Genomic DNA, 23,695 nt, shown 5'->3' on the forward strand with positions numbered 1-23,695 from the left:
AAATCCAGACTCCACTGGATTGCCAGACAGACAACATGTCGCCACTGTTCTAGAGTCTGCGCTTTACACCCCTGCATTCAACGCTTTCCATTGCATTTGGTGACGTAAGGCTTGGATGCAGCTGCTTGGCTATGAAAGCCCATTCCATGAAGCTCTCTAAGCTGTTGTTGAGCTCATCTGAACGCCACATGAAGTTTGGAGGTCTGTAGCACTCTGCAGAAAGTTGGTGACCTATGCGCACTATGCACCTGAGCATCCACTGACCCCACTTTTACGTCATTTTACGTGGCCTGCCACTTCATGGCTGAGTTGCTGTCGTGCCTAATCGCTTCCACTTTGTTATAATACCACTGACAGTTGACTGTGGAATATTTAGTAGTGAGGAAATTTCACAACTGGACTTGGTGGCATCCTATCACGGTACCACGCTGATAATTCACTGAGCTCCTGAGAGCGACCCATTCGTTCACAGATGTTTGTAGAAGCAGTCTTCCCCGCTGGTGTGAAGAGGAGTTAAGTCTCTTTTGTCTGCTTATGAGAGGAAGAGTTCTTCCAAGTCATGTGACCACATTCCTGGAAGTGAAATTTCTTTTTGTGGCATACAAGGAGGAAAGCTCATTAATGTTCATTAAGCTTCACACACAGTGGCATCTGACTGGCTGAGCAAATATGCAGCTCTCTTACACATCCTTTGCAGCATCTTCAGCAAGAGTGGTCTACAGAGAAGCCTCCTCTGTGTAGAAACAATTTAGAAGATTCCTCACAAGAGACTGCACTGGACACCATCACTGATGCTGTTTGATTTTATTTTGCTTGTTGATCATAAAAAAATTACAAATTTTATAAGAAAACAAAACTTAAAGCAATGGAATATATGACTATCATGATTAGTAGAGTAAGCAAAAAGACCCTGTTCCCTAAGAATGAAAAAAATGAATTCATCACATTATTCGATGCGTTATTTGGATTCAGTTTAACAAAGCTTCATTAACAGATGTAATCACAGTTGGTGGGAGGTTTATAGAAATGAGTTGGTGAGAAACCAGAGAGCTGAATCTAATCTAACCACTGTTTTCTTTGTTTTTGCACTCTGTCACATGGCATCCACACTCTTCAACATAAGTGTATGTGTAAGTGATCTGGCGCTGGTCAGCACAGTTCATCTCCACCTGCTTCTTCCTGGTACGCAGCTCCTGACAGCAGGAGCACCGGTGCATCATGCTGTTAGCTGCCATCGAGTATCTGCACAGACACAAGAGACATGGTTACCAGAGGAATGGAGAGAGGAACAGAAGTGCTAAAAAAAGCTACAAATGTTTTCTTTGTGTGTTTGTGCATGTAAGTGAAATTCAACATTTACTACAATAGACTACTGTAGTCATGTCTTCATTCTGTGGTTGGTGCTGTGCAATTATGCCCATATAAGGAAGTCCAGTTCTAAAAGGAATTTCTTTGAGAAAAATGGATGAAGATTTGTCCATTTCGCATTCAGTGATCAAATATGTTCCAAAGCTAATACATTTTTTATTTAAACAATCAGCAAATCCTCTGAATTATGAAGCCGTTAAAGAGTTGAAATATGAATATTGCTACAGGTAATCTAATGCTACTGTGTACTGAATTTATGTCATTAGACTGGCAACCTCCTTAAAAACCATGCAAACCAGAATGCTTTGCCCGTGTGGTAGTGCATTTCCATGCTGGTGAAAAAGAAGCTAAATTTGCTAAAAAAAAGCCTTGTAGTTTTAAGTAGTATGAGTTTAAGCCTAGCAAAATATCCTACCTAGAGATTTTATTAATGGGTAGACCTATAAATATTCCGTACAGTAGAACATTGAGAAGATAGCACAAGTCATCAGAACATTACACCAGCCCAACTTACGTTCTTGTAGTTTAGTCCTATCAAATTGATGCGCAGTAGTTTTAGCTTCCATGTAGCAATATTAGTGTTAAGACTCTTCAACAACCGTATAATTCAGAGGATCCAGGGATATTCAGAAAAATGTACACAAGATAAAAAGTATCAGGTTCTGAATGTTTTTATTTACCACAGGGTACAACAGAGGCATGTAGCATGGCATGTGCTACCCCAGGCTCAAGGAGGACACTGGAGGCAGGATTCTGAGCTGCAGCTGTCATTCTCAATTTCCCAAAACACAGCACTATGCTGGCCACTTTTCAGTGGCTGTCGCTATCTAACCTTTTCACTCTGTTCACGGAGCTTTTCAGCTCTTTCTGGTGGTGGTGGTGGTCCCTGTCCCTCTCAGCTCTTTTTAAAGGCCCTCACGCTGCCAGCCAGATGAGAATCAGCTGAGCACCAGAGCCAAGAGGGAACGAGAGCTCGCTGCTCCGCCTCCCTGTTCCCGTCCCCAGCTGCTCAGCCGCCTGGGTCGAATGTAGCAGCTTTGCTGCGTAACAGGGGGCGGGGCCCAGGCACACTTGCGCTCCACACCCGCCCCCTCCACACTTGCGCTCTCTCCCTGGCGTCCTTGCCGAGGTGCAGCCTGGGGGTGGGCGCATGTCCCATGGCAATTTTCCAAAAACCGCATTCATTTCTAATGAATGAGTTCCTAATACAGGCATACCATGGACCACAGAATGATGCACAACTACTGTGATATATCTTGAATTAAAGGGCTCATATCACAGAAAACTGAATTTTTCTTAACCATTTTAAATGAAAGCGTTTGATTTCTCTACCCAGTCCATACAGTCTATATATGACAACTTTGAAACCTGTTTGGAAGTCACTGTTTTGACACCAGTCAGCACACTTTTAGTTCCCTATCTATTCACACTTTAGTTATAATTTAGTTATGATTTACATAATCAGTCTTAAAGTCACAGTAACACAAACAGCCTATTTAATTCTAAGGGATACAGAGAGATTCGAAAATGTTCATGTAAAAATTAATGACTGTTTTCGGTACTGTTTTCGTTGTAGCAGACCTCAATAGAAGCAAGCAAAACTACAAGAACAATAATACAAGAAAAAATAATATAGGCCCTTTTAAAGGACTGATATGGCAAAAAGTAAAATGGAAACAATTCCCCACTTTTCCCATATATAGTCAATCAGCCAAGGTATGTTTGGAGTCTAAATTTCTTTACAACTAGAGTGACGAGGCTAACATTGCTAACAAACACTAGAACTGTACAGTCACCCAAATAGCTCATGTTTCTGTAAAAAGATATCTCCAAAACTTCTCTCAAACTGCTCAATCTGCATACAGGTATTGATTGCACCTCACTGACTGGTAAATGTGTTTTAGAGCATAGTATGGCTTAGTGTGTCATTTCAAACAGCACTAAGGCTAGTATTTACAAAACAGGACTGATCTTGGATCAGATTGACGGTTATTGTCACAAAGACTGATTCAGCACTTCAGCAGTGATGAGCACTTCTGAGATGGCTTGTGAATTCAGGCATGTCTCAGCCGATTGACTACATCTAAGGTAAGTGGAAATTTGTGAAAATTTTATTCTTCACCTATTCATTTCTTTAAGTCTCCCTTTCATCATCATCATCTTTAACTGATTAATCCAGATAGGGTCACGCAGTAGAAACTGGAAGAGCAGAGAATCCCAGACAGAACCCTGTCCCCCGCACCTTCCTCCAGCTTATTCCAGGGGACCCTGAACTGCTCCCAGTCCAACTGATATAATCCCCCCAGCGGGCCCTAGAACAACCCAGGGTCTCATCCCAGTAGGCCATGCCTGATAAACCTTCCACCAGGAGGCATCCAGGGGGCATTCTGATCAGATGCCTGAACCACCTCAACTGGCTTCTCTCAATGTGGAGTAGTGGCTCTACTTATGAGAGGCCATTTAGGCCAAAATCCTCTCACATTCACTATCAAACTCTCTCACACTCACTATCAAACTCTCTCACACTGACTAGCAAACTTTCAGACTCACTAACAAACTCTCACACACTCACTATCAAACCACTCACACTCACTATCAAACTCTCACACTCACCATCAAACCCTCTCACACTATCAAACCCTCTCAGACTCATCATCAAACCCTCTCACACTCTCTATCAAACGTCTCAAACTCACCATCAAACCCTCTCACACTCACTATCAACCCTCTCACACTCACTATCAAACCCTCTCACACTGTCAAACCCTCTCAGACTCATCATCAAACCCTCTCACATACTCACTATCAAACCCACTCACACTCATCATCAAACCCTCTCACACTCTATCAAACATCTCAAACTCATCAAACCCTCTCACACTCACTATTAACCCACTCACACTCACCATCAAACCCTCTCACACTATCAAACCCTCTCAGACTCATCATCAAACCCTCACACTCTATCAAACGTCTCAAACTCACCATCAAACCCTCTCACACTCACTATCAACCCTCTCACACTCACTATCAAACCCTCTCACACACTCACTATCAAACCCACTCACACTCACTCTTAAACCCTCTCAGACTCATCATCAATCCCTCTCACACTCACTATCAAACCCACTCACACTCTATCAAATGTCTCAAACTCATCATTAAACCCTCTCACACTCACTATCAATCCTCTCACACTATCAAACTCTCTCACACTCACCATAAAACCCCCTCACACTCAATATCAAACCCTCTCACACACACTATCGAACTGTAAGGCGTTTTTGATAGTGAGTGTGAGAGAACTTGATGGTCGTGTTTTCTGATTGGCCTAGTTCTCACTTAAATTAGCAGTTTCTGATTCACTCATAGTCAAATATGCCCGTCTCCCACGTGCGGTAGTACACTCTTAAAAACAGATGGTTCTTCAAAGGTCCTTTAATAAAGACAGAGGTTCTATATAGAACTAGGAACACAGTAAGAACCATTTGCATGATTAACAAGCTCTTTGCATGGTGAAATGTTCATCAGCTTGATAGACAATGTGCTGCAGATGATATAACTGAAGTCGTTTTGGTGCTATAGCAGTCCATGTATTCTCATCTTTTATTCTGTTATTGTCACTGGACAAATCACAAAATAGCTTCTAGTGGGAGAGGAATCAACCCCTATCAAGGAGTTTAGTTCCAAAATCTCCTGCACAAGCTCTGATTCCTTCCCCCCCAGGCTGTACCTTGTGGGTGGTGGGCCCACATGGCCCCCAATGCTGCCTTTTTGGGCCGGGTTACATGGGCTGCCCAGCCACCAGCTAGCCGAGGAATACTATTCCTGGTAATCCTCGTCCACATCAAGGCGCCGATGCAGGAAGACCCTTTCCTACTTTTTTATCCGTTTCTATACCTCTGTTTAAGTGTTTGTGTGTGTTTATGTGTTTCCAATTGAAAACACTCACATTGAGCTAGTGTCACAGGAGCCAGAGCAGGAGGTTATCTCCACAGGATGCACAGATGTACAGTTACTGGTCACTAGGTAGGTGTTGTTCTTCTGAACACGGCAGTTTTGAGTCTCACCTGAAAGAAGAAACACAGGTGTATTATAGTTCAAATTACTTTCAGGTGCCAGCATAAAATAATACAACATAAGAAAAGCAAGAAACTTTCACACATACTTAATGCTTCCAAAGTAGTTTAATATAGCAATAAGCTACAAGAAGCCATGAGTTTAGAGTTAAGTGGTGTTGTTCAGTGTTGTGTGCATCACTGAAAATCATATTACTTCTAGACCTCAAGTATTTTACTGCTTAATGGAAACAAACTACAATATGGTAAAATCCAACAAAATAAATAATTACATTTTTAATTGATAATAATCATATTGCGGCAGTCATGGGCTGGAGGTTAGGGAACTGGCCCTTGACCGGAAGGTTGCTGGTTCAATCCCCAGCGCCGACAGTCCATGACTGAGGTGTCCTTAAGCAAGACACCTAACCCCCAATTGCTCCCCGGGCGCTGTGGATATGGCTACCCACCACTCCGGGCAAGTGCGCTCACTGCCCCGTAGTGTGTGTGTGTGCTCACTAGTGTGTGTATGTGGTGTTTCACTTCACAGATGGGTTAAATGCGGAGGTGAAATTTTCCTGTTTGTGGGATTAAAAAGGGTCACTTAATCTTAATATTTAACCTTTCACCAAGCAATGGAGTTTTTTGACATAAGATAGCAGTTGTCAAACAACAAAACAGCCTAAGATTATTATGAATTTTAATTCATAATTATAATAATGTTTTACTAACTTGGCACATTGATATAAAATGTATTTACATTGACTGTTTGTCATATTTTAGGACCAGAAATATGTTTTATACATTTAACTTTAAGTTTCTGTGAGGAGTATCCCTGATGAAGCCTGATGAAGACTGTCTGAACACAAACTCATACTTGATATACTGGGTAACAAAATGCACCGTAGAATATATTAGTTCAGTAGTTTGGGCACCCCTGGTTTTGTTTTGTTGATTTACTGAGTCTAATATGTCAAATACAAGTCAGATCAGTCCCACAGCACAATCATATCTGATCTGCAAAAAAGTACATAGATTTTTTATAAATATTAGGCCATTTCACAAATGTGCAGCACTACAATTCCAAGCATACACTGCAACATTATGAGCACTACTACATATGCCAAATATCACTTGTGGGGGAAAAAAACATAGAAGGTGGTCTGTACAAAAGTTATGAAACATTTTATATTTTAAGTTTTATTTTTTTCAATATGTTAAACTCATTTATACTTTGTACTATATTTTGCAGGAAAAAAATAAGTTTTTCTGTAGAGGATATCAACTTCTTTTCACTCAGAAAACAAAACGTCCTTTTACCTGTTGTGTGAAACTTTTGCATATAAGCTGCATTTTCAGATACACACAAACATTAAAGACAGAATATTGTATACATTCTGTTCTAGTATTACAAAATGTCTGTATTCCCACCAGGAGGAGTCATGTGATTATGTATTATTTTGTTTCTAATACTATAGGTAACCTGATATAACTTCAAGAAGCAGTCTGGACATTGTACTGTGTTGTTAATAACATTCAGGAAATGACTGATAAGAGTTAGGTTTACAGAAACTATGGATAGTTGGATATGGAAATTAATTAATACCATTTTTGCACCTTTTTGATGAGATGTTAATGTTTAATAAAACTTGGTTAGTAATCAGTGAGAGAGAAATGGAGACAAAGAATTATCTTACAAGTTTCGCAACATCCGTCTGGTGTGGTTGTCACGGTACCCTTGAGAAAAACAGAATAAAGCTTTTAATTATGGATTATTATGCATTGCTACTCCATTCCTTATAATTCTGGAAAATCTTGCCATTACACTATTTAGAATTCTGGAAAATCTAATGCAGATTACACATGAGTAAATGGCTTTCGTGTGACAAGTTAGTTGGATAAACTTACAGGTATGCAGTTTTCTGGGTTAAATGCTGGACATGAAGAGATTATCACCAACAACTCAAATGCGTTACTGACTTTAGTGCAATTATAATTCACACACTTTTCATTTGGAGGGCTAAAGGTCTTTCCAACCTGAAACAGTATTAGACACAGAAAGACAGGAATGATGATGCTGCAGTAACAAGATGCAGTAACTTTTTGAACTTAATGTAAAATCTCTGTAAAAATTCTGTTGACCGTACCTCAATCGTGTATACTGTGCTGTTTGGATCTGTATAAACACAGCGTTGCTGTTTACATTGTCCACAGCATTTCTCTGGGTCATGTTCATAGATAAAGCCCTAAAAACATGCAACAATTGTAATAGAATTTTAGTACAATACATTTAGTAGAACGCTAGTTTAATTATTTATTGCATACCAGAAGAAGCTTAGGACATTTTATATAAATATTAGATTTTCATGCAAGCTGAATCTAAAGCAAAATAATAAATGCATTTTTGCTGCATTTGGCAGGCTTTAAAGCAGGAATGCAAAGGCTTCTGATAGCTGACTTAGGTAGACTGTATCCTTCCCTGCCTGAGTATTTGTTGTCTAAATCAACTTTTCTAAATTTCAGGATTTGTTCACTTGTTTAAGTCCTGTGGTGGTTTGTAGAAAAGTGGTCCATTTTAGAGATACTTGCAAGTTGGATTTCTTAAAGTTACTGAACGAAACCGGGGAAGACGTTTTTGTTGTGTCAAAAAACAGTGCAACTACACGTTTTTATTTTAATATGTAATGCTGATATCTAAAATGCTAACAAATTTGTAAAAATACATTTTCGTTAGGTACTATTTTCTGTTTGTACCATTATTTCATGGAAGAAACCAGAAAATACTATTTACACAAAAAATATTGACCTGAATCTTAGCATAAACCTGGCTATTCTGCTGTATCAATATTACTATTATTCAGTAATTTCTATTGCATCGGTTAAAATTTCACTTACAAAACAGATACAGTAAACTAAATGTTCTGGTGACTCTGAAATCATAGATTAAGCCCATTACCTGAGAGCAGGTCGTATTGCAGAACACAGGAGAGCAGTCTGGAGTTAGTAATCCAGTCTTGGGGTCCACGGTGGAACCACAGCTGCAGTCCTCACAGATGTCTACTGGGATTTTAACTCCAGGCTATAAATGACACAGTCAACTGTCAGTGATAGAGTTTTGTAGGTGTCTTTACTGCATGACTGCGCCTCCAGTCTGGAGAGATTAAGACTCTCTGCAAACCACATAATTTTGCTTAACTGCACATCATCATATGTAAATGAGGAATCCAATCCATATGTTACTGAATCCATGAAGGAAACATGATGACCCTAACCACACAGTTCGTACAATCCAAGAGCGAACACAGAGGACTACATTACCCAAGAAGCTTATCTTATGATTCGGATGCACAAATGTCACTATGTTAGTGTGCAAAGTGAGAACAACTGACAAAGATAAATCTTACCCAATATTCTGTGCCATTGAATACACAGACAGGCTTGGGTCCTAATCAAACAAACAGGCAAGTTAAAAATAATTACAGATATACTTTAGCAAATGTCTTTAAAAAATTAGATGACTTAAGTGCTCAGTAACTAAAGCTGTAGGTGATATGAAGCAGAACTTACTGCAAGAGAAAGTAGAGCAGCAGTCACCCACAGTCTTGTTCTGTACCAACTCCAATCCAGTTTCACATTTTACTGGGGCACTGGGGCAGAGAGTAGGATCACACTCTGAGAGAGAGAGAGAAAGAGAAAGAGAGAGAGAGAGAGAAAGAGAGAGAGAGCTTTATTAGTATAAGTAACACTTTATTTTGATACCACCCTCTAGATTCTTGCTAGGTGCTTAATTCACCTTAATTTTCTAACCCTAACCCGACTGAAAACTTAAACCTGAACCCTGATCCTAATACTGTTCACAATGGTAACATTATACCATACGCTTACTAGTCGCTTTTATCCAGAGCGACTTATAATTTGATCTTTTTTTTTTTTTTTTTTTTTTACATAGGCAGGCCAAGGCAGTGTTAGGAGTCTTGCCCAAGGACTCTTATTGGTATAGTGTAGGGAGTTTTGACAGGTGGGGATTGAACCCCAGTCTACAGTGTAAAAGGGAGAGGTGTTAACCACTACACTATCCCAACCACCTAGTCATAAGGCTGTCTGGTCTTGACAACTGACATGCAAAGTTAGCAACCTTTGATCAAATATGGCAGATGTAACCTTTATAGGGAATGATGTCTTTTGGAAAAAGCATTTATAAACATCTATGTAGGGTTGTGGCAGTTGTCAATACAAGCTTATGTAGGTGTTATGTAGCCTTGTGAACAGTACCCCACAGTAAAGTGTTACCATTTGGACATTTATAGATAACTTATTGGAGGCTATGCAAATAAAGTGGGTCCTTATTTTTGTATTTCCTTGTAAACAAATATAACTATATGTATCCTTTAAAAAACTCTTTTATTTAAACAATTTATTTATAACTTCTGCATTTTGCTTGGTAATTTACAAATGGAGTTTACAATGCAAATAAAACACCAGATGGGTAACATTTTACAATACTGTTTCTTAGTTAATAAGTTACTAATCAGGAACAAAGCAGGAATGAATGAGTAATTCTGCATTAATGCTTAAGTACCTATGCTTAACTACCAAGGACTACTAGTTAACTACTCAGTAGGTAATAGTGAACTAATGATTAGTTCACTATTAACTAAACAATAACTACTTCTTAGTAACTATTGTTTCTTAGATTAACTACTCATAAATTACATTTACATTTACAGCATTTAGCAGATGCTCTTATCCAGAGTGATTTACAAGAAGTGCTTTGTCTATCTAGAGACAGTATATTTGCTAGTTACCAATAGCTTAGAGAAAAGACAGTCCTGAGCTCAGATACTGCTAGAAACAAAAAGTCACTGTAGATACAGAGAGACAAAGGAACAGGGTTGAACACAGAACTCTGTGTACAGAACTCCATTCAATGCAATACAATAAAATATAAGTGCAGCTTATATTTTAATGCTCATTAAGTGCTGTATGAAGAGATGAGTCTTCAGTCTGCGTTTGAAGACAGCAAGAGACTTTGCTGTATGGACGGCCAGTGGGAGTTTATTCCACCACTTGGGTGCCAGTACAGAGAACATTCTCGACGCTTGTTTTCCACGCGTCTTGAAGGATGGTGGGTCAAGCCAAGCTGTACTCACACCATTCTTTTCTGCAGAAGCACATGTACCAGTGTTTCTTCTGAACAGTAATTCTCTAATGTCCTCTTGAGGCCAGGGTCAGTTAAAGAGAGGGCTCACGGAAATATCTCAATGTCTATGTGTCCTGCCTTCACATTCACTTGATTCTACATATTGTTAAGGTGTTACTGATAATCAGGAACAGAATAAAGTGAAACACATGGTAACTCATTACTAATGAACTAGGAGTTAATGATGATCAGGAACAGTATTATAAGGTGAAACACATGGTAACTCCCTATTCATGAACTTGGAGTTAATGATGATCAGGAACAGTATTATAAAGTGAAACACATGGTAACTCCCTATTCATGAACTAGGAGTTAATGATGATCAGGAACAGTATCATAAAGTGAAACACATGGTAACTCCCTATTCATGAACTAGGAGTTAATGATGATCAGGAACAGTATTATAAATTGAACTACATTAGAAATAAAAACCTCTAAAAAAATGATGTTCTGTAGTACAAAAATTATAAATACAGAGATTTTGAAAAAAGTAAGAGTAAATATGTTGTTTATTGAGTCTTTTTTTTATTTGTAAAAAGTCTGAATTTGAAAACATCCCTGGGTTAGCTATCTATATCACTGAAAATAGCACACCCAAACAAAATGAAATCAAAATCTGCCATTACTACTGAAGGAGAACGTCTGAGAGATGAAAGTGAACACAGTATGTTCTGCTAGTACATCATTACACAACTTTGTTTCATATCTGAGGCACAAAGTTTTACTGCCTATTAGCTTAGCTCACATTAGCTAAATTAACTAGCTAGCTAGCAGGCACGCATAACAGAATATCAGCAGTAGCTTTACGTTTAATAAAGCACTAACATGTGCTTATAATTCTGAAACAACACAGTAAAACACACATTCATCAATAATAGGGACTTACCATGTGTTTCACTTTATAATACTGTTACCATGCATGAATGAGTTACCATGTGTTTCACTTTATCCTGTTCCTATACTGTTATTTTCAGTGATCTAGATAGCTAACCCAGGTATATTTTCACATTTGGACTGTTCACAAAGAAAAAATGACTCAATAAACAACTTATTTACTCTTTTAAATTTTTTTTATCATTTTTACTACAGTACATCTTTTCTTCAAGGGTTTTTATTTCTAATGTAGTTAAATTTATAATACTGTTCCTGACAATCATTAACTCCTAGTTCATTAATAGTGAGTTACCATGTGTTTCACTTTATAATACTGCTCCTGATCATCATTAGCTCCTGAGAAAACCTAGTAGTTATTGTTAAGCTAAGAGTGAACTAACAAAATCATTAGTTTACTATTACCTACTGAGTAGTTAACTAGTAGTCCTTGGTAGTTAAGCGTAGTTACTTAATCATTCATGCAGAATAACTCATTTGTTCCTGCTTAGTTCCTGATTAGTTACTTATTAACCAAGATACAGTGATGTAAAGTGTTACCCACAAGATGGTATCACTATTCATCTTTTTGTTGAGGATCTAATGTTACTTACTAAAAACACAAACACAAAAAAATCAAAATATTGTGAAATTGTGTGAATTGTTTTGGATAAAGACTAATATATGTCACAAAATGTGTTGTGTAAAAAAAGGAATGCATTTTTCCAGTAAATATGTTTGTTACAGCAAATACACAGCTTGATGTTAGTAATATGACTTATCCTGACCATGCGAAAGGTGCACACCATAAACTTTCAGGGCAATTACTTATGCATATTAAAGTATACAGTGTATTCTTAGTATTTTTATTTTATTCATCATCAAAACTAGTTCTCAATTTAAAAGTAATTGATCACTTACCACACACTGGACAACAATGTTCGCTGGTTGCTGCCTTGATCACAAAGCCAGTTTTGTTACATGGTTCTACGGCTGGACACTGGACAGGTTTACACACTGGACCCATGGTCTCTGCCCTGCATTCACAATCTTTACAGTTCATGCTCCATTTGTCTCCCGGCTGCAGGAGAAATACATGTTAAGAGTATATAAAACGCTCTGTTTTTTTGCTGAAATGTAAACAAAGCAATTCAGACCAGATTTAATAGAAAAGAACCTTGACAGCACAGATTTCTTTGCAGTGGTGGTGATAAGACCTGGGGTTGCGATTTGTACAGCGTAAATACAGCCATTTTAAATACTATTCAAAACCACCAGTAAACTTGCACATCTTGTGAGCTTTTATATGTACTGCTGCTGATTCTAAAATAGGGATACATTAGAAAAAGTTTTATTTGGGGATTTTGCCTTATAATGCCCTGCATGTACATCTCTGCCATGAATAAAAAAATGTATTTTAGGTGAAACCTTTATCTCAAATGTGTCAAATATTTATAACCATTTCACGTGAACTTCCAGTGTGGCTTTTGAGATATTCAACTCCTCAGATGTCTGGTTCCTATCAACACCACTGTGAACTATAGTGACTTGAACTTCTCTAAAACACAGCATTTCTCACAAAACCACCATGAATAACTTTGTTTACATCTTAACTATTAAACCCCTTAATATCCCAGGCTTATTATATACTAAGGCTTATTATTCAGTAACTACAGAGACTACAATGCAAATTTAGCTCAGTTAGTCTTAGCTTATAGAAGTGAGTAATAAAGCTTTGGACCAGCTGTGGGCCCTGGCCATATGTCATAAATGATTGAAAAATTGGTGGAATTCCCCTTTAACTGAAGAAGTTATGTGGTCAGTGGTTTTAAATGATTATGGCCACCAAGACCATTTGACTCACAGTACACACAATTCAGACACATTCAGGGGATGAAATATCTATGATGAAAATTGCTGACAGACGTTGATGAGTTAATAAGACCACAGAGATTTGCATTCGGTTCATGCTTCACTTGGATGGCTAGTTAGATATATGATGTGTTTCAGTTGTACTAAAGTAGTTATCAGTCCCATCTGGTACTGGTATTTGAACATTACAGTACAGCTAATTCCCATCATGATACAATGGTGTTAGTTAGCTGCTCATATAAAAGTTACCTTACTTTTACTAGTGAATGTTTGTGCTGCATAGATTTTAAATGTCTGAATGGCTCCATCCTTGAGTTTTGTGACTGACTCTGCAGTGTTTCTGAAGTTGCATGTGTTTTCTGTATTTGCAGTGTTTTGGTGAACTGGTGAACTTTTGACAAGAGTCTTCTGAGATTGCAGAGCATATATGAATTTGCAGCACATTTACAGAGCATTTGTAAACTGCATTACTTATCATTTTGGTGGAAGTGTTTTCTGCGTTTGCAGCTGTTTTATATGTGCAGTTTATTGGATCTTCTCAGCCACCGTACTGAGCTTCACAAAAGAAAAACCCAAACTGTGTAGTTAACTCACCTTCCTAGGCAGTCCATCAGGACCTACACAACCTAAGACACAGAAGAAATACATTTATAGGAACATCTATAGATAGCTGTACTAGAGAAGCTTGAAAAAGCCCAGGATGAAGATTTTATGTTCAGAAATCAGTCTAGAAACATAAAAGAGAACAAGCTGATTTTGTATTACAGCTTATGGACCTCTTATATTATGGATCAATTATGAGTCACAGTGTTAACTTACCACAGGTGGGTGTACAAATGCCTGTAACAGTGTTAAACAGAGTGGTGCCGTTAGGACAGAAGCATCCTTCCTTGAATCCTTGACACATCGCAGAATTACAATCTACAAACTTGTCATTGTACCTGGATTAATGGCAAAAAGAGAGTATGATGAACCATCAACATCAAAATATGAAGCATTCAAATAATACTGTAGTGATTAACTGATTATTATAACTGCTCTATTACTTTGAATTGCAGGTTTCTTCCACAACGGGCCCACATGCCTGGTAGACTTTAGGACTGGAACACTTGTATTCTATAAAAAGAAATGAACAAAATCATCTATATTTTGCAAGCCAGTATTTAATGACAATTGTATTTACTGCTCCTTACCACAAAGTCCATTAGTGAAATTCCTCCAGTCCACACATACAGACATCTTAGCGCACAAGGTAGCATAGCTCTCCAGGCTGTAGCAGCCAGTGGCATTGTGCATGTTGCACACGTCATATTTACATGCTTTATAGAAGTCATCAGGAGGATAGAATGGGTGGCATTGATCAAACACACTAGAAGAGGAAAAAAAAATGAGATACAGAACTAAAACAAATCTAGTTTGACTGATGAAATAAGTACAGTTAATCATTAAAGACTACAAACCAATAGAGACTCTTTACTATTTCACATATATTTTATAGACATATTGTAATCAGGGGTTACTTTAACCCCTTAAATGGCAAGCCCAAAGTTTTATTACAAACTTTTAATACCTAAGAACAGCTCAGTCAGTTTGCACTGAAATTCCTTTAGTTACTTCGTAATAAGCTTAAGTATGTTAATGGCCTGAGATTTTAAGAGGGTTAAAAAAGATCACCATATTAATGTAATGTAATCTGATTACTTTCCATTACTTTTGGAACACTTGCCTTTTAAAGTCACTGGTCTTTATGATTAAATAATGAAAAGAGAAAAATAAGAGAACTGTAACTTAACACAATGTAAAAGGAAAACTTTTATGAAGCAAATGATAAATTATAGGTGATTTAATTATCTATGTCACAGTCAAAAGGTCAGTCTGGAAGAAATCTTTTTTTAGACCTGTCATTAACGATAATTATAAATAAAGGTCAATTGAGGGACCATCATTTGTTCTGTCTCCTGGGTCTACACTGGCTCATAAGGCTTCATACTGGAGTGTTGTGCTCAGACTGATGATTGTTGTTTGCTAATTTAGTAGTCCATACAAGTCCAAGCAAATTTTGATGAAGGCAAAAATCCAACCACTATTTTGGTATTTGCAGTTTGCTCTTTTTTAGTGAATAGATTTACTTTTTTTGTACTCTGATTACATTATTTCATCGTTACCCAACCCTGATTGTAAACACAGAAGAAAACTGTCAGATTATTAATTAAAAACATTTATCTGGACCTTTCAGAATCTTGATCTCTGAATCATACAAAGCTGAATGTCTTTATTACTACACGTGTCTTACTTGCTGAGGATGATTTCGCAGATATCATGGTCACATATTCCAGTTGCTGATGGGGTTGAGGATTTGGATATGGTTTTGTTTGTGTATGTGTTTTCTGTTGAAGTTGAGGTTGGGGTTTTGGTTGTGGCTGAGGTTGGAGTTTTGGTTGTGGTTGTGGGTGGAAGACAGTGTTGCGTGTAGTTGTTGGTCACAGTCCAATTCTGTGCTGTCGTTTCACATGTCTGAATTTCACCACTACGTAGTCTGCAGTCATTTTCCGTGATGTTGTCACAAACACCTTTCAGGATAATTCATTAGAAACAGTTAAGGAAAATTGCACTTGCCACCTGACACTTTTATATATGTATAAATATTTTAACAGGAACATATTAAAGGACAAAATATGACAAAGTACAAGTGATTGTCACACCATGTCTGACTCTGCCCTTGTATAATTTGTCACATCATATCACATAAAGCACCATTATTGATTACTATTATATCACATAATCCAGTACACTTGCATTATTATGTGAAAAAGCATATACTGTACATAACATGTTGCAAACCCACAGCTACACTTACCACACTGTCCCTCAGTGTTGTTGTAGAATAAAGATGATGGCAAGTTGATTACAAAATTCAGCCCTGCAAAGTTAATCTGAGCTTTTATCGCAGGGATGTTCACAGTCATCTGGATCCCAGTAGTGGTTATTCGAAAGTCTGAATTAGAGTAAGCTGGGATTGTCTGTACACCATTGACAAATACCTGGTACAAAAAAAGAATTTCAGGTTACATGGTTTTATGTTCTTACACACTGCAACCAAAGAGTTGATTGAGGACCAAAATGGCTAAAAAACTTTCTCAATTTACAAATACACACACACACACACACACACACACACACACACACACACATTTTCTAAGTCGCTTCTCTGTTAGGGTCATGGGAGCCTATCCCAGCGGTCACCAGGCGGAAGGCAGGATACACCCTGGACAGGTCGCCAGTACATCACAGGGCAGACAGACAGACATACACAATCACACACTCACATCTAGGGGCAATATAGCATATCCAACTGGCCTAACTGCATGTCTTTGGACTGTGGGAGGAAACTCATACAGACACAGGAAGAACATGCAAACTCCACACAGAAAGGGCCCTGGTCACCTGGCTGGGGAATCAAACCATGAGGCAACCGATTTGCCTGATTTACAAATACATACAGTGTAAATAAAAAAAAACAACATTACTGTCATGCAAAAATTTCTATGTCGACTTTTGTCAATTTGTTATTTCGTGTCATTTGAAAACTCCAGTTACTCTTTGAATTGTGTCAAAATTTTGGGATGAACAGAGCTACAGCAATAATAAAAAAAAATCTTTTTTTCTACCAGCGTTTCTTAGCCTCTCCTCCTTCTCATGTGTTGAACGTTCCTAGTTTTCATATTCCTATTACTTTTTCCAGTATCTTCCTGTATTTTTGACAGATGTTATGCTTGTTTTGGCCAAGCTGAACACATACAAAATTGAGGTTGTTACATTTTTTTAATAGTTACAGCTACTGGTGTTCCTCATAGTTATTATTTTGCATGATGTTAATACAGTTTGGATGCACTGCATCATATGTTAGCTTATACGTCTAGTACTGTGCAAAAGTCTTAAACCATCTAAGAAAATTATGTGTAATGCAATTTTTCTAGGCAGGAAGGATTTAGATTCTGATCTGTCCTAATTCTTCTTGACTTCTCAGCAGCTGTTGACACAGTCAACCATACAATCCTTCTGGACATCCTCATCAACCTTGCAATCACTGGCTCTGCGTGGAGGGTCACTCTTATCAGGTAACATGGAGATGGTCCAAGGCTCAGTGCTGGGTCCTCTTCTCTTTTCAGTTTACACTAGTTCTCTTGCTGATGCAACATCCTCTCATGGCTTCTCTTATCACTACCATGCTGATGACACTCAGCTAATGCTTTCTTTCCCATCTTCTGACACGCAGGTTTCCAGTCGTATCTCAGCATATCTGACTAGCAGCTTAGTCTTCCATAAAGAGATGTCACTCATCCCTGCAACTTCAGGTCCTCATCATGATTTTGCCATGTCATTCCAGAACTCTCTGATTATTCTGTCTGAAGAGGCAAGAAGTCTTGGTGTGATTCTGGATGTCCAGTTATCGTTCTCAGCTCTCACCTCGGTCAGCAGGGAATTTCCAGAGAATCCAACCCTTTCTCACTCGAGAGGCCACCCAGGTGCTATTACAGCCTCTTGTAATCTCAAAGCTTGACTTCTGCAACTCGTTCTTGGCTGGTCTTCCTATGCTGGCCACGTCATAGTCAGTCACATCACTCCACTGCTGCGTTCCCTTCACTGGCTTGATTTAAAATCCTGATGCTTGCCTACAAAGCATTGAATAAACAGAAAAGCCCCTCCCTACTTGATAGCAATGGTCAAAACCCAAACTGTACCTCAAGCACTTCGAGCTTCAAGTACAGCTCGGACTGACCTGCCATTGTTCAAGATGCATGGAACACAAGCATCAAGACTCTTCTCTGTCCTGGCACCCAGGTGGTGGAACAAACTCCTATTGGCTGTCTGAACAGCAGAGTTTGAGTTCTTCAAACACAGACTGAAGACACAGTTCTTTTTACAGCACTTAAGTGAACACTGAGTTAAGTATTTCTTGTAATGTATTGTACTTCACTTATGGATATGCACTGCAATGTGCTGTGTTTCATTCTGTTCCTTTTTCGTTTGGTATTAACATGGGCTTTTGTCTAGCAGTATCTAAATTCTGGATAAGCTCTCTCTCTAACTTATTTGCCCATGCAAAAAAGTGCACTGACAACTCAGGAACCAAGCTGTGCTTTTCTAAAATATTAATAACCTTTAAAAACAAGAAATTCATGTTGTTACTGTATTTATTCTAATGGTACATAATATTATTATAGGCAAAACACATTTCCTGCTTTTGCACCATAGTTGAAGACCTTTGCACAGTAAATATGACAAATGTGGAGACACACAGGGTTCAGTTTTAGGGCCTTTGTTTTTCTCTTTCAGCTGCATATAGGTAGTTATTGGGAAACATTAAATATTTTTTATAGCTATGCTTACTACATGCAATTTTACATTTTCATTCCCTCTGAAAATCAAGACCTAAGACTGTTGACAGGCTTACCAGCTGCTTGTCAGATATTTCTCAGTGGATGTGTCAAGTTTATCTACAAGTAAATCAAGAAAAACTGGCTTTGCATGCCAAATCTGAAGTAAGAAACATGAGTGTAATTTTAGAGTCTGATCTTTGTTTTATTCTGCATGTAAATGCAGTCCCTAAAACTGCACTGTCTCATTACTAAAATTTGGCCTTCCTTATCCTAGAGTGATGCAGAGACATACACGTAAAAATACATTACACATAAAATCCATTTTTGCAATGTTCCTGTTACTGGGGTTCCTAAGAAAACAATACATCTCTACAACTAGCACAAATTACAGCAGTGTAGAGCCAAACAAAAACATGAAAGAGAGTGCCCATCATCTCCATTTTGAAAGGACTGAACTGGCTGCCTGTATCTTTTGAAGATTTTTTTACTTGTATTTAAAGCTGTAAATGGCCTAGTACCTGTGTACCTCACAGAACATCTCTCTGTTTGTAAAATCAAGATGTGTGTAAGATCTGATAACTGCAGATACTGTCCTTCTGCAAATATCCTGTATTAATTCAGAAAGTGCGGAATATGCTTTCTGTTTTTTTTTCTAAACTGTGAAACTTAATTCAAGCTATTATTAGACACTCAAGCTCATACATTATTAAATAGTCAATTTTCATTTAGATTTATTTTGCATATTTTCTTTTTATTAATTTTACTGAATTGTCCCCCGTTAATACAATTTTTCATTGTTGACATTATTGGTATGTCTTTTGTAATTATTATTTTTATTATGTATTATATAAATCATTTTATGTCTTGTCAACTTACATAAAATATCTATAATGTTTGTCCTGTGGTCAGATTCAGGTTGTTTATGAACTGGATGTAGATGGTATGATGGTCTATTTGGTGGCCTGTTACACCATTAAGGTCGATGTCTCTTAGGTGCGATTACTCATTGTATGGCATAATATATAAAGTAGTAGCTCTCAAACCGGGACTCCCAGGCAGTCCAAATTTCTACTCAATATGTCTTACAAGTTGGGTTGGAGCAAAAATGTGGCCCATCAGGGGAGCTTGAGGACCAGTTTCAGAAACACTGAAAAGAACTCTCAGAAAGGTTATCATCAGTTTGAGTGAGAAACTTACTTTGTTCACAGTTGGGTTTCTTGTCTGTGTCAAGTCGATTTTATATGATTTGTAATATATGGTCAAACTCTCGGGACAAGCCAAGTTATTGACAGGATCACAGAAATAGTTCTTGATGTGGACACTGAAGTTGTACTTCTTGATGATTTCCTGGACCAACACATATGTGCAGTTTCCTTGGAAAGCATAATACTGTCCATCAAAAGTCACGTAATGTGGATCTCCCCAACCCATGCATCTACCTGTGGTTTTAGAAAAAAGAACAACGTTATAAAATAATCAGTGCTACTTGTTCTCCCTTACAGTCTATATTCAGTAATTGTACTTACAATTTTAATATTTTCTTGAGATTTCACAATATCTACTTAATGTTCAGTGTTTTAGTAAAAGATGAGAACGACTTAAACTCACATGGGCATTCATAATGGTAACAGTCATTCTCAAGTTTCACAGGAGGCATTTTATTTGCGCACACTGGAAGAGGTGGAATCTTGAGAGGTTCCATGGTGGTTAAACCATTTAGGCACTTAACAATCACACAGTTCTCAGTCCAGGTTTCTCCATTCTGTTACGGACGAAAAAAAAAGTACATAAGAAATATAAAGAACATAGTAAACAAACACAATGCCCTCATTATCTGCAATTCTGTAACCAAAATTAGTAGTTCTTTTATTGAGTGCTACTTATTATCAGGTTATGTAGATTATCAATTCCCACAAGTCTAATTATTTCCCAGGCATTATATATATTTTTAATGTGCAATCTCACATCTGATTGGCAAACCGAGATACATGGGATACCCTACTCAGTCTCAAAGGCTTGCAACTCATGATGCCACACTCTAAACACTTAGATATAACAAACGCTTAAACAAAAAGTGGAGGGACATAAAGGTCAAGGCCAGGAGTAAAAAAGAAATAGACACAGATGTGAACAGATTGGATCAAAGTCTGTGGATCATTTAGAAAAATATGGATACGCAGATAACTAATCACAGATCCACATGCTGCAAGCAGTCTGACCAATAGAATGATTGTCTAAATTTAAACACAGTTGTACAGATTTTCTAAGTGAAAATAAGCTAACACAACCTCTACAGAAAACAAAATGAAATTTCTGCTACTTTTAGAGCAAAAATTGTATTTGTTTGCTAAATTTAAAAGATTGAAGAAAAAAAAACATAATGCCGTAATTTATGCACAGGCCAAGTTTTAAAGACAACCTGCATTTAAAAAAAAATTTTTTTTTTAAAGGTTAACTCCTCTTGGGTGATATGATTATATAGACTGATTTTTGTCTAAAATATCTTAGCATTATATTTTAGCATTGACAAAAATCTAATCAAAAGCTTAATTAAAATGTATCTACTTAATAAACTGTCAAATTTGGCGTCTACGTAACATTCTACTGCAGTAGCTTAGCATGACACAGCTTCACACTACAGCACAGGTGTACCAAATCCATGACCATATGACTGTATCTTGATGTTGAAATTGGGGCTGTTTACAGAGTTGTCTATTGCCTCTTCTGTGACTTATTCAGCCACAGTATAGGGGCTTCTGATATCAATAAATAATCATAATAAAGTGATGTAATATCATTTTGTGGCATGCGCCTGCGCCTCGGGCCTCTGCGATGACGGCCACGAAAGCCGGCAGGAAGGCAGGGCCCAAACACCCAGTGGCGACGAACCTCGGCTTAGCTCTAATAGTCTCAGTTCGCCACTTGTGCCAACATATTCAATTCACATAAAAAGAATTGAAATATATAATTGACAACAAATATACACCAAACTGTAAATAAAGTTTCATGAATTTCTGAATAACCTTTCTCGGTGGATTGAGGTATGTGCAGTCAGTTGGAGTCGTAGTAGTATTTTTAATGGTAGTTGTTGTAGTGGCAGTTGTACTAGTGGGAGTACTTGTAGTAGAAGTAGGAGTAGTAGTAGTTGTAGTAGGTTGTGTTGTAGAAGTATGAGCAGTAGAAGGGCAAGGTCGTGTATCCTTGTGAATATTGCACACTGCATCACAATAAGCAGTGATACACCACCCTGTTCCATCCGTTACATTATAGATGAAAGACCCTAGATATAGCATTGGATAAAAATGAAAAGATTAATAACTCATATGTGCCAGAAAAAAAAGTGAGCAGATCATGACAAAAATAAAAAGATTCCTGCTTCCATCTCTCATGTATAATTATAGATGCAATACTTCCTTTGCAATGAAAGTGTACAAGAAAGGCATGTCTGTATCCTTCAGAAAATCTTAAACACTTCAAATCATGTAAAAGTCTTGGAATTAGTATATAGTGTATCTTAGTATAAAAATAACAGAACATTGTTTTTTATTCCTCCTCCTAGCCTTGCATGCAGCAACATGGTTAAGAAGTGCATTTTTGGACATCCACTACCAAATTCCTTGTTGTCTTTCCCTAAAATAGCCTACTTACAGATCTGGTGGCTAATGGTCATAATTCAAACTTTCCCACACTGGGTTTAAAACCTCTTCAACTCCTTGAGACCACTGGTGGTTCCAAAACGCACTTTGTCATATTCTTGATATATTTCATATTTCATAAGATACATTCAAAAGGTGCGGGTAATGTAAGAGCTGTAACTGTCTTCTTTCAAGTCAAATAAATGGGTAAAGTAATTTTAAACCCTTATAGAAGAAAAACTCACAATTTTTTCTCCACAGAAAGTCGACCCATTTTTTCACAAATCTGTGTTATAAACTATAAACAGATGGTGTCTCTTCAGTGATCTGCTCTGTAAAATTATTTTTATAAAATAATACAAACAGTGCCTAAGATGTTTGTCTTTCAGCAATAAATTATAAGCATATAGCAATATGTGTATGATCATAAAACACATTTTCTGTTCATTTGAACTGAGCTTTTAAAAAAAAATAAAATAAAATAATAACATGCAGTTACTGAGTAATTTGCCTTATGATTTATTCATGTAAATTCAGATGGGAAAACTAAAATACACCCTGGAGAATAAGAAGTTAATAGTACTTACAGCTGTTTGAGTGTAAATACACTTTGTATGTGGCAGTTTGTCAGTGAATCTCTATTAATATTAATCTTAAAATTAAGTAATTCCTAACCTTGAATATTATTGCATTATCTGCCAATTCAATGCTTATTTTGAAACACTAACCTGTCATTAGAAAATCAAATACTGTTAGATCAAATCAAGTGCCCGCCTATACAATATTTCTCACCTAAAATTTTCACTTGGAAACATGTCATGCTATAAGGAGAAAAACTACTTGGCTGCACACCAGCAAAATCTTGATTTTTATTAGAATATTAAGACCCTGATGTCCAAACAGATCTACTATAAAGGACTACATCTTTCAAATGAGCAAAATAGTAGGTTGTCTGTTTAAGGGGTTTCTTAAGACTGTTTCACATCACAGATGCTGTCTTTGTAATTTTAGTGTTTTAGATTAAAATGATAATTTATATATGCAGTTGCTATGCCTCAAGCCACTCATTATACTCACTTGTTCACTGACAAAATGTGATTGAAAAAAAATCATTTGAAGCATTTTTAAAAAGAATCATAAATGACCAAAATGCAAAAAAAAGTCTCTTTACAGAAATGAGAGCTATGAGGCTATTCATCTACTGTACTTAAATTCCAGTGTCATGAGATAAGATTAATTAAAAACATTGTTGTATTACAACAATTTCTTGTTGTTCTTTCTGACTTTCTTTTTCCTAACTTCCTCTTTTGC

The 23,695-nt window shown here is 37.3% G+C and overlaps 1 protein-coding gene across 7 annotated transcripts in view; it reads right to left on the minus strand.

Annotated features, from left to right (window-relative positions):
- Positions 1-789: 789 nt before the first annotated feature.
- The window catches only part of LOC108432662 (mucin-2-like), a 57,952-nt gene continuing 35,046 nt past the window's right edge, over positions 790-23,695 (minus strand). For all 7 annotated transcript variants that reach the window (XM_037542940.1, XM_037542942.1, XM_037542941.1 and 4 more), the window contains 18 exons: positions 21,773-22,029; positions 20,358-20,511; positions 19,947-20,188; positions 16,226-16,409; positions 15,662-15,938; positions 14,562-14,737; positions 14,415-14,484; positions 14,188-14,309; positions 13,963-13,994; positions 12,418-12,577; positions 8,994-9,098; positions 8,831-8,871; positions 8,383-8,505; positions 7,574-7,672; positions 7,335-7,463; positions 7,124-7,163; positions 5,321-5,438; positions 790-1,242 (listed from right to left, as the gene is read on the minus strand). In XM_037542940.1, coding sequence (XP_037398837.1) covers positions 1,062-1,242; positions 5,321-5,438; positions 7,124-7,163; positions 7,335-7,463; positions 7,574-7,672; positions 8,383-8,505; positions 8,831-8,871; positions 8,994-9,098; positions 12,418-12,577; positions 13,963-13,994; positions 14,188-14,309; positions 14,415-14,484; positions 14,562-14,737; positions 15,662-15,938; positions 16,226-16,409; positions 19,947-20,188; positions 20,358-20,511; positions 21,773-22,029 — 2,510 coding nt within the window. In that variant the 3' untranslated portion in view covers positions 790-1,061. The remainder of the gene's footprint in view (positions 1,243-5,320; positions 5,439-7,123; positions 7,164-7,334; positions 7,464-7,573; positions 7,673-8,382; positions 8,506-8,830; positions 8,872-8,993; positions 9,099-12,417; positions 12,578-13,962; positions 13,995-14,187; positions 14,310-14,414; positions 14,485-14,561; positions 14,738-15,661; positions 15,939-16,225; positions 16,410-19,946; positions 20,189-20,357; positions 20,512-21,772; positions 22,030-23,695) is intronic.

This window comes from Pygocentrus nattereri, chromosome 11 (assembly GCF_015220715.1).
Source record: "Pygocentrus nattereri isolate fPygNat1 chromosome 11, fPygNat1.pri, whole genome shotgun sequence".
NCBI classification, from domain to species: Eukaryota; Metazoa; Chordata; class Actinopteri; order Characiformes; family Serrasalmidae; genus Pygocentrus; species Pygocentrus nattereri.